General features: G+C 35.4%; 1 protein-coding gene across 2 annotated transcripts; it reads left to right on the top strand.

The window, feature by feature from the left end:
• The first annotated feature begins 4,671 nt into the window (after positions 1-4,671).
• Positions 4,672-6,706, top strand: LOC112703003 (uncharacterized). 2 transcript variants are annotated; one of them, XM_025754274.2, is made up of 3 exons: positions 4,672-4,929; positions 5,282-5,319; positions 5,414-6,706. In XM_025754274.2, the coding sequence occupies exons 2-3, from the start codon at positions 5,288-5,290 to the stop codon at positions 6,459-6,461; spliced, it is 1,080 nt and encodes a 359-aa protein (XP_025610059.1). In that variant the 5' UTR covers positions 4,672-4,929; positions 5,282-5,287; the 3' UTR covers positions 6,462-6,706. The 2 variants fall into 2 exon arrangements, with proteins under 2 accessions (XP_025610059.1, XP_025610060.1); XM_025754275.3 differs by lacking the exon at positions 5,282-5,319 and having other exon boundaries at positions 4,692-4,929.
• The last annotated feature ends 5,438 nt before the right edge of the window (positions 6,707-12,144 follow it).

The following is a 12,144-nucleotide window of genomic DNA, read 5'->3' as shown; positions in this document are numbered from 1 at the left end:
CCCTTCGATTTGATATAAAGTTTGTAAGATTTGGATTTCTGTAAAGAAAGTTATGATCATTCAAAATTGGTGTTGAAAATCTGAAATTTTGCAAAGTTGCACAATTTTAGGATTTCTGATATGTGCGCACGCACAGCCTTGTGCGCACGCACAACCTTGTGAAAATGTTATTCTGTGTGGACGCACAGACCTGTGCGTATGCATAGGCAGGGGAAAGGGCTCTGGTAGCAGTGCTAGCATAGGTTGTGCGTGCGCACATCAATGAAGAACTACGATCTGTGCGGATGCATAGCCTTGTGCGCACGCACAAGTCGGGAATGGATGTCTGTTAGGGGCGCTCGCACAGCTTGTGCGAGTGAACAGACTTTATAAATTTTAGTACCTGTGCGTACGCACACCCCTGTGTGCACGCACACTTTCAAAATCTTCCTGGGTGTGCGCACGCACACCCCTGTGCGGACGCACACGCCCTGTTTCATAAATCTAAACTTTGTTTTCAACTATTTTACCTTCCCAACATAGTTGTAAGCTTCTAAAACACCATTTTAAGAATCTTGGGCTTATTTTTAGAGCATTGAAGTATGGGAAAGGTCCTAGGGGTTTAAGTTGGGTTTTTCTTTGAAAAGTTAGCAAATGGAGGTTTAGGTTTCTGGTGTATTGCGGATGAGTAAGTTGAGAGAGAAAGAAGAGTGGTGCATATGGTTATTATTGACAATGAATTGGGAAATCGATGAACTAATGAGCTCGGAATGGAAGTGATGAATTGATGATGATTATGATGAGTTGAAGACTCAAAGAGGAATAATGATCTTGTTGAATAATGAGAGTGTGGCAGACACTATATCCTTGGGTTAAGTATGATAAGTGTGCAGGGTATTATGTCCCTGTGATTGAATTATGATTGATAATCTTTTCTGCTGCAAGAGTGTGCCAGGCACTATATCCTTGGGTTATGCATGCAAGTGTGCCCGACATTATATCCGTGGGTCAATAGAGTATGCCCGACACTCTATTCATGGGTGCGGCAGAAAAGTGACATCCGAAAGGATGTATGGGTTGGTATTTATGGACCGACAAGTGATATCACGAGCCAATAGGATAGGCATTCATCATATGCATCTTTTATGTGCTTGTTTGCTTTGATTACGTGAGTTTGCCTAATTGTATAACATGCCTATTTGCTTACTTGAACTATTTGCTTTAGGTGCTTCTACTTGTGTTTTATTTGTTTGCATTAATTATGATTGTCTGGTGCTGAGGAGGTTAGGTAGGCAGTGGCGATGAAATCGCATGGAGGTAAGGCTGGCGAAGGCTGTGGGATACAGCGGTGTGATTAGTACTAGTTAGAATCCCCTAAGTTTAGATAACCCTGGTTTATGGTTTAAGTTCTTTATTTATTTTGTTCTAAGCTTGAATACTCGTATGCGATGTGAAGTTCTAGGATTTTCTTCGGCGTCCCGGGGCCTTACATCTTACATCATTGGGCACTGTTACCATACTGAGAACCTTCGGTTCTCATTCCATACTTTGTTGTTGTTTTTCAGATGCAGGTCGTAATCTACTTCGGTGAGATTGCGAATATGGTGACAGAGCGGAGTATGGTTCATCCTTGGTTTAATTTATTTTACTTTGTTATAGATACTCTCACATCTTTTTGTGCTTTATCTTTATGGCCTTAGAGGCTTACTTGAAGATAGGTTGTATAAGCTGTTTTAATTCTAAAACTCTGTATAACTTTATTTGTAACTAGTCGTCTTAAACTCCGCAAGCTGTGGCTAGTTCTCTATGATCATTATATTCTTATATTTATATATGTTCTGTTCTCTTACACCTATACTTTGTATCTTATGCGTTAGCTTCGTGTGAACGTCTCATGCTTTTGTAATTCTGTAATTTGATTATTAATCCTTTATCAGACTTCTAGAATATATTATTCCCTTATATATATATAAGCTTTAGAACTGTCGTAACCTCTGATTAACCTTTATCTTGCGGCTAAAGGTAAAGTTTAGGGTAATTGGGGTGTTACAACCCCTACCAGTAATACAAATAAAAAAGGAGGTATTAGATCACCCTCTTGTTCTGTCAACTTTTAAAGTAACTAGAGTGAGACCCGCGCAATACGCAAAGAGGTAGATTATTTATACTATATAGTATATTTTAATAAATGTTATATTAAAAATATTTTAGAGAACATATTATAAATAGATTTTGAATTTATTTATTTTTAAAAGATATAGGTTATTTATATTAGAGTTATACAAAACTGTATTTTTTTTTCATTTTTCGATTTACATTAATGGCTACACTACTTTGTCTTTTTTGCAGTTTTTTTGTTTGTAAATAATGAAAAAAAATAAATGAATGAGAATGAAAAATATATAAAAATGTTATATTAAATTTAAGAAATTTTTGACAATTAGTATAAGAGATTAAGAAATGAAGACTAGTAAGAGTCTTAATACATATAAATTGTAGAATTTGAATATTTGTAACTGAAATTTTTTATAATTATTATTATTATGACACTTTTAATGTATGTTTATTGCATTTAATTAGTACTTGATGTTTCAATTGAATAATAATAGATAAGAGTTTTTTGTTTTTATTTTTTTAAAACATTTTACTAAATAGTGATTGGTTGATTTTCATCTAACAATTTTGGGTATTAACTCTTTCGGACTGTCATTACCACTGCAAATCCTTCTACAACAAAGAGAATAAGACATGGTCAAAGAATGATAATCCATTCCAAGTAAATTGTGGAAGCAATACTACACATGTGGAATAACAATTTGAAAAAGAGGAACACGTAAATGTAAATTGTGGAAGAAGTACTCCACATGTAAAATAACAATTTACAATTTAATGATTAAATATTGCAATCGATAGTATATAGGGAGCAATAATTTTAAATGCACATTAATTTTGGTTGTGACTGTTTGACAGAACCGTTAACAAAAGAGGAATACATAAACTTGTGCTACTTGCAATGAGTTCACAATTAAAATATTATTTATAACAAATAAATAGGGTTATTGAAAATGATATTGAACAATGAGAAGAGTAGACGGCAAAGTTGAAAATCTTTAGAAAGATATCCGGGACAAATTTCCTACGTTGGTGCGGCGTCGAATGGTAACGTTCTGAAACCCAGAATCGAGCTCTGGCAGGGAAATCGCAAGAGGAGGAATGGAGTTTGTCCTGGTTTCTGCAATTTATACAATGCGGCTCCACTAGAGATGGACATCGCGATGTACAATTTGTTTTGAGGAAAAAACAATGGCTCATGGGATCGGAAGAGGATGGAGGAAATAGGATGGGACCGGAAGAGGATGGAGGAAACTGGATCTTGGTAGGAAGAGGTGCTAAGAGGGTGAGGATTTGAGAAAGGTAATAAGCTCTCTGGTTTTGAGAGCTTTTTGTTGGGGTAAATGTGTGTTTTTGTTGTTTTAGAAATAAGGATTGATTTGAAAAAAGTTAATTTGTTGGTTTTTATTGTGTTTTTTAGTTGTTTTTTGTGTTTTTTTTTATGTGAAAATAAAAGTTGATTTGTCAAGATTTGAGTGGTGGATTCTAAAATTTTGCCAAGTAAGCATTGATGCTGACATGGCATTAGTAGAAGAAGAGAAATAACTTAAAAGTAATGTGGGTAAATCTATATACCTACTTTTATATATTAAGAATAGAAGTATGAAAATGATATTCAATTTTTGAAAATATTTACAAAAGTATATATTTAAAATATTTTGATAATGTCAACATATCTTTAAAATATTTTAAAATACAACAAAAATAATCAAATAGAATATTATTTTTTTACAACGACTTTTATATTTGACAAATCGATTATATATTTAATATAAAATTTGTAAGAATATTTAAATAACTATTTAAAAAGTACATATATACAATCTGATCAAAATTTAATCTCTAATTTTTTTTAGCTTTAAAAGTATTTATTGATAAAAAATATAAAACAAATCTACTTAGCATAAAATTATCTAATTTTAAAGATAAAAATATTTTCTTTTAAAAATATGTATAACATTAAATATTTTTGTAGTATTTAAAAATATTAAAAAAATTTTGTTAGTAAAAATAGAAGTATTTTTATCAGTATATTAAAAAATTTAATCATATTAAATGTAGACTAAAATCAATCATTAAAATTAATTATTAATATAAAATAAATATTAAAATATAAAATATATATTAAAAATAAATTAAATAATATATATATTTATACACAAATATATAATGACTAATTTTAATAATTAATTTTAGTAAATAATATTTCATAAAAAGATGTAAGCGTTTTTTAGTAATTTACCCTCAATTTTTGTTAGTCTTGCACGTACCACATGGCAAAGACAAACAAAAGCATTATTTCACACCAACGGAAACAAGAATTAAATATCTTCTTTATTTAAAAATAGCTTCATATTTACCTAAAAGTTGACCGCAATCCATTCAAATTAAATATTGTTAATTTTATGAAAATGTTATTCGTATACTAAAAATAACTATTAAAATTAATTTTTAATATATTTATATATAAATATATATATAATTTAATTTATTTTTAATATATATATATATTTTAATATATATTTTATATTAATAACTAACTTTAATAAATGATTTTAGTATACACGAATTCTACAAATATATTGCGTGAGCCGTGAAGCAGCATCTTTTAATTTTAACTTTGAAGTCCTCGATGGCCCTGGCCACATACTCAAAATACTTTCCTTCTTCAGCGGTTCCAATAAACAACATGAATTCACAGAACCCATATTTAAGGATCGATTCAGATGGCAATGCCAACCACTTCATTTTCAACACTTTTGTCCCCCTCAACTTCAAAGTATGAATCAACACCCCGATTGATCATCGCCTGCAACAGCGTTCGTTAATAGTTTTTCGGTGATTCCTCATTCTTTTTTACTGTTATTATTATTTTTTTTTCTTGAATCAATTAGATTAATTTTCCTGTTTGTGTTCTTTTTATTTCTCCCTTTAATATTTTGTGGGTTTCGAATCAATTATGGGTTGATTGCTTGTTTCTTTTCCAGCACAGAATGATCATCTCCATTTTAATTTTTGTCTTTATTTATTTATTTTCTTTTAAATCTAATGTTTTGTTTCGATATTACCGTTGTTAAGTAAAGCTTTTCAGAACGATTGTTGCAATATTAATATTGGGTATGAGATATTTGATTAATTTGATCAAGGAAATGTGAATTCCCACTCAATTGAATTGTTTCCCCTGATGCAGTTAGTGATGATATATTGTGGGTCTTATGATACCTTAAGGCAAGTGCATTATAATTGAATTGAATTGTTTCCCGGATGGAAAATTAAGAAACAGGATACAAAAGTTAATTTTGATTTGTTTATTGTTTTTTAGGACTTTGATACATTTGAAATGTGGTGGTGCTGATGGGATCACAAAACTGAGCAAAATGACAGAAGTTGTAGCAGAACTCGATTTGAATCAACAGCCTTTGCATGACATAGAACAGCGAATTAGACGCCTAGAAGGCATAATTTTCAGAGTTAGGCAGCGGCAGAGGTGGTGCCGTAGTGATAGTCCTGTCCGAATGACTACATTCACCGGAGAAGTGTTGGTTGATGGGGTTCAAGATGAAGGCAGACCACAGCTGGAAGAAGTAGAGGCCGGAGATGATGTCAAAGAAAATGGTAATGTGGAAAGCAGCAGTTGTAGGGGCAAAAGGAAGGCATCTGCATATTTGGTTGCTAAGGCGCTGGGGATGGAAACTAACACCGATAAGGCAAAGGGACGCGCAGGAAACTATTTTGATTGTAACATATGCTTGAAAATGGCAAGAGATCCTGTTTTGACTTGCTGCGGTCACTTGTTCTGCTGGCCCTGCTTCTTTCGCTTGTCGTATGCTTATGCAAATGCTAGGGAATGCCCTGTATGTGAAGGAGAGGTCATGATCACATGCATTACTCCAATTTATGGATCTGTAGGTGTCAATGACAGTGATCAGCTAGAATCAGAAGAGAATGGTTGTGAAATTCCTGCTCGACCTTGTGCGCGCAGAGTGAAGGTTAGCAAGGTGAAGTGTTTCAGAAACCGTGGTTTTCCAATAAATAATCCCCGTACTTCAGCTCAAAGTTCAAGTACAGTAATCCAAGGAATCGCCTTACTTTCACCGCCAATCACTCCGCCGCAAAGACCTTTAGAGGGACTTGATTCCTATCTTGGAAGTGACTCTGAAGGAAGCACCATGCAGCTGAATCATAATGCTGCTTCGAACCATTCAGAGTCACATAATCAAAATGTTATTGCTGCAGCCGCCACATCTTCTGTTACTCCTTTGACTATGAATGATGATGCTATTGCTATTACAGATTCCAGTACACAAATCACCAATAGTAGTGGACAGATTATTTCTTCCGACCGTTCATCTCTAGTCGAATTGATGTAGTTTTAAGACGATGAGTTTCAAACGAGCCCAGAAACAAAACATTTACAGGAAGGTCCTCTATTTAAGTATACTACAATATGTTAATAGCCAATTTCAGAACCATTTTGTGAAATTTATATGATGTGCAAAGCCGTTTTTATTTGACAGATATGTACATCTATATAAAAACAGCAGCAGGATTTCTGCTTGTGGTCATTGGTTATAATTTGTAATACGCAAAGAAGAATATGCATGAGTGTTTTATAGATCCACCGAATCTTTACTTCCTTTGTGAGTAGACTTGATCGTATATGGTGCGAACGTATATTCTTGTCTAAGTTGGGTGTTTACATACATAGTGACTATCCCATACTGTGGCAGATGTGCTGTGAGCTGGCCCGGTGTCCGACTTCTTTCCTGTACACGTAACATTTTTCTATGTATTTTTCTTTATTTAAATGATAACCGGAAAAACGGATTTTTTATTTTAATAAATAAAATAAATATAATATTAACCAAAATAAATATTTTTAGGAGAAATTACCGATTTAAATTCCTTTGCCATATCTTATTTACAGTGCGTATATCTCGTTTATACTGTAAAGAGATATGGTACGTCAGCGTGACACGTGTATATCTCGTTTACACTATAAACGAGATATGCGCAATGTCATATCGTTTACAGTGTAAACGAGATATGGCCCGTACGTGCCTATATATAGAAGTCGTTTACAGCTTAGTTCCGGGCCTCAGTTTGACTTTGTCAACATCTTTCTCCACTCTTTTAACCCTTTCTGACTATACCTTTGACCGAAGCAGTGATGGCGTACCAAGTGGGGAATCGGGGACATAAACAGGCTGAACGAGACGACACAATACGCCGTGGCGGCCAACTTCGAGGTTAGTTTCGTTATGGTTGTTAAATTTAATGATGTTGCCATTGATATGGTAGTCATAAAGATCTGAAACGTTGGTATATGAGTTAGGAACTAGGTCTGTAGGCTTAATTTAGAACTCTATCCGCTTGTGCTAGGTTGGTATGACATAATTACTATTAGTTTGGAACTCTGTTATTCTTGTAATATGTTGTTAGTATTTATAACGCTATAGTTATGATTTGCCTATCATCGAATATGGAATATAGAGACATGTGTAGACTAGAAAGTTGAAATATTGTATTCTTAAGGCTAAAATATTTTTGTTTTACATTCTTCAGAGGCCTCATCTCCTACTGCCCCTGCAAGTGAGCCATACTTTACCTCCACCGGGCGCCATCGTCCTGTATCTGGTTGAGACCAGATTCGGTGACACCGTGTCCCTCAGGGATTTTACTTTTGACAATTCCCTGATTTCGACATCGATGGAGCGATGACGTCTAGAGACGCACACGTTTCATCTCCTGTGGAGTGAGGTTACTATCACCCTGCAGGATGTGGCGTACCACCTAGGCCTACGCGCCCACGGTAACCCCGTTGGAGGGTGCCTCCGTGACTTTGGTAGGTGGTACCATACGAAGACACGGGCGTTGGTGGAGCAGGTCCTCGGCGCCAGGCCTCCCGTGGCAGCACAGCAGGCAGCGCAGAGGAAGGAGTCGTTCATGCTGAAGCTTGTGTGGCTACAGGATCGTGTACGCCAGATGCCCCAGACAGACGATCCCAAGACCCTCCGACAGTACGCCAGGCGTTATATCGTGTTACTGATCGGAGGGTATCTGATGGCCGACAAGTCAAAGAATCTGGTGCACCTTCATTGGCAACCGTTGCTCAGGACTTTGAGGAGTGTAGAGCGTTTTTCTGGGGCTCGACTGTGCTGGCCTGAATGTATCACTCCCTTTCTTTGGCGGCTCAGTGGGGCGTCACAGATATCGCTGGCTGCACTCCGCTGTTGATGTCCTGGATTTATTAGAGATTTCCTCAGTAGTGTCCACCAGTATCCGAGATTCTGACGAAGGGAAACACGGAGGCTCCATTGACACCTACTGTCGGTTTGACGGCACTGCACATGGTACTTTAACCGGTCGAACACAATCACCCGGTACTCAGCACTCCTGCGAATGGTATAGTTCTTCTCACCTTGAAGCACCGCACCTCAGCTTCTGAAGCTGTGTCCGACCCGAAACTCCACACTGCTGTCTAGGTTGTAATCCGCACCATAGGTGTCAGAAACCGGGATCCTCTCATGCATAGCTGATGAGCGGATATTTTATACGCTTTTTGGGGGTAATTTCATGTAGATTTTAGTATGTTTTAGTTAGTTTTTAGTATAATTTTATTAGTTTTTAGGAAAAATTCATATTTCTGGACTTTACTATGAGTTTGTGTGTTTTTCTGTGATTTCATGTATTTTATGGCTGAAATTGAGGGAGCTGAGCAAAAATCTGATTTAGGTTGAAAAAGAACTGCTGATGCTGTTGGATTCTGACCTCCCTGCACTCGGAATGGATTTTTTGGAGCTACAGAAGTCCAATTGGCGCGCTCTCAATTGGGTTGGAAAGTAGACATCTAGGGCTTTCCAGAAATATATAATAGTCCATACTGTGCACAAACATAGAGGATATAAACTGGCGTTCAATTCCAGTTCCATGTTGCAGTTTGGCGTTCAGCACCAGAAACAGGTTGCAAGTTGGAGTTCAACGCCAGAAACAGGTTACAACCTGGCATTCAACTCCAGAAATAGCCTAGGCACGTGAGAAGCTTAAGTCTCAGCTCCAGCACACACCAAGTGGGCCCCAGAAGTGGATTTCTGCACTATCCATCCTAGTTTACTCATTTTCTGTAAACCTAGGTTACTAGTTTAGTATTTAAACAACTTTTAGAGATTTATTTTGCATCTCATGACATTTTTAGATCTGAACTTTGTACCTTTTGATGGCATGAGTCTCTAAACTCCATTGTTGGGGGTGAGGAGCCCTGCAGCGTCTCGATGAATTAATGCAATTATTTCTATTTTCCATTCAAACACGCTTGTTCCTATCTAAGATGTTCATTTGCCCTTCACTATGAAGAAGGTGATGATCCGTGACACTCATCACCTTCCTCAATCCATGAATGTGTGCATGACAACCACCTCCATTCTATATTAGATTGAATGAGTATCTCTTAGATTCTTTAATTAGAATCTTCATGGTATAAGCTAGAATCCATTGGCAGCATCCTTGAGAATCCGGAAAGTCTAAACCTTGTCTGTGGTATTCCGAGTAGGATTCTGGAATTGGATGACTGTGATGAGCTTCAAACTCACGAGTGTTGGGCGTAGTGACAAACGCAAAAGGATCAATGGATCTTATTCCGACATGATCGAGAACCAACAGATGATTAGCCGTGCTGTGACAGAGCATTTGGACCATTTTCACTGAGAGGATGGGAAGTAGCCATTGACAATGGTGACACCCAACATACAGCTTGCCATGGAAGGAGCCTTGCATTTATGAAAGTAAGAAAGCATTATGTTGCAGGAATTCAGAGGACAAAGCATCTCCAAAACTCCAACATATTCTCCATTATTGCACAATAAGTATTTATTTTATGCCCTTTCAGTTTTTACAATTGAACTTGAAAAACACTGTTGTTGGTATCCTGACTAAGAATAATAAGATAACCATAGCTTGCTTTAAACCAACAATCTCCGTGGGATTCGACTCTTACTCACGTAAGGTATTACTTGGACGACCCAGTGCACTTGCTGGTTGGTTGTGCGAAGCTGTGAGAAATAGTCCATTAATATTGGCATACACAATTTCGTGCACCAAGTTTTTGGCGCTGTTGCCGGGGATTGTTTGAGTTTGAACAACTGACGGTGAATCTTGTTGCTTAGATTAGGAAAAATTTATCTTTTTTACTAGAATTGCATCTTTTATTAACCTTTCAAAAAAAGATTTTCAAAAATATTAGTTTTCTTTATTAATTTTTAGTTTTTCTGTGAATTTAGTGTCATGTTTTAAGTTTGGTGTCAATTGCATGCTCTTCTTTGTCTTTCAATTTTCGAATTGCATGTTCTTTATTTTTCCTTGATCTTCAAATTATTCTTGTAAAATTTTCTTGTTTGATCTTTGATTTTTCCTATTTTGTGTATTTTTCGTGTTTTTCTTGTGCAAGTTCAAAATATTAGTTTTCAAAAAAAATTATTTTTATTTATTAAAAATACCTCTTTAAAACACGTTACATTTATAGCTCAATTGGATAGAGCGTTGGTTTATGTTCTTGGTAATTGGGTATCTTCTTTTTAAAATCATTTTCAAAAATAATTTTTCTTTGATTGAATCTTGTGCCAAACTTTAAGTTTGGTGTTTTCTTGTTATTTTTTTTTAATTTTCAAAAATTTATTTTGGTTTTCTAAAAATTTTAAGTTTGGTGTTCTTTCTTTTGTTCTTGTTGTTCTTGTGATTCTTCAAGGTGTTCTTGAGTCTTTCATGTGTTTTGATCTTAAAATTTTTAAGTTTGGTGTTCCTTGGTGTTTTCCCTCCAAAATTTTCGAAAATAAGGAGCATTAGATCTAAAATTTTTTAAGTCTTGTGTCTTTTGTGTATTTTTCTCTTTCATCATAAAATTCAAAATTCAAAAAAAATACCTTCTCCTTTAATTTCTCATAAATTTCGGATTACTTCGGTTGACTTGGTCAAAATTTTTTTAAATTATATTTTTTTCAAAAATATCCTAACCACTTTCTCTCTCCTCACTTTTTCGAAAATCTTCATAAAATATTTTTAAATTCTTTTTTATTTTTATTTTTATTTATTCTTAATTTTATTGTCGTCTTTATTTTATTATTATTATCTCGAAATTTTTATATATAATAAAATAAATAAAATAAATCTACATCATCTGCCTTTTTCCATCATGGACCTAAGTGGAAATGAACAGTCCAGAAGGACTCTGGGGTCATATGGTAACCCCACTACTTCTTCATATGGGAGTAGTATATGTATACCCTCCATTGGAGTTAGTAGTTTTGAGTTAAACCCTCAGCTCATTATCATGGTGCAGCAAAGTTGCCAATATTCCAGTCTTCTACAGGAAGAACCTACAGAGTTTCTGGCACAGTTTTTATAAATTGCTGACACAGTACATGATAAGAAAGTAGATCAGGATGTCTACAGATTGTTACTATTTCCATTTGCTGTAAAAGACCAAGCTAAGAGGTGGTTAAATAACCAACCTAAGGACAGCATAAAGACATGGAAACAGTTGTCAGAAAAATTCCTGAATCAATACTTCCCTCCAAAACGGATGACACAGCTAAGGCTGAGCATCCAAAGCTTTAAGCAAGGAGATAATGAATCCCTTTATGATGCCTGGGAGAGGTACAGAGAGATGCTAAGAAAATACCCCTCTGAAATGTTTTCAGAATGGGTGCAGTTAGACATCTTCTACTATGGGCTTACAGAAAAAGCTCAGATTTCTTTAGACCATTCAGCTGGTGGATCCATACACATGAGAAAGACAATAGAAGAAGCTTAAGAGCTTATTGATACAGTTGCCAGAAATCAGCATCTGTACCTGAGCAGTGAACCTTCCATTAACGAAGAGACTAAAATAGTAACTGCTAAACTCAGTCCTACAGAACAAGCTACTGAATTCAATCAGCAATTAGATTTTCTAACAAAACAGCTAGCCGAATTCAAGAAAATATTGCAAGAAACAAGAATGGCTAATATGAATATGGAAGTGCAGTTGAAGCAAACAGAACAACAGTTATTAAAACAAAT

This window comes from Arachis hypogaea, chromosome 7 (assembly GCF_003086295.3).
Source record: "Arachis hypogaea cultivar Tifrunner chromosome 7, arahy.Tifrunner.gnm2.J5K5, whole genome shotgun sequence".
NCBI classification, from domain to species: Eukaryota; Viridiplantae; Streptophyta; class Magnoliopsida; order Fabales; family Fabaceae; genus Arachis; species Arachis hypogaea.
This window is presented reverse-complemented; position numbering and strand designations above follow the sequence as displayed.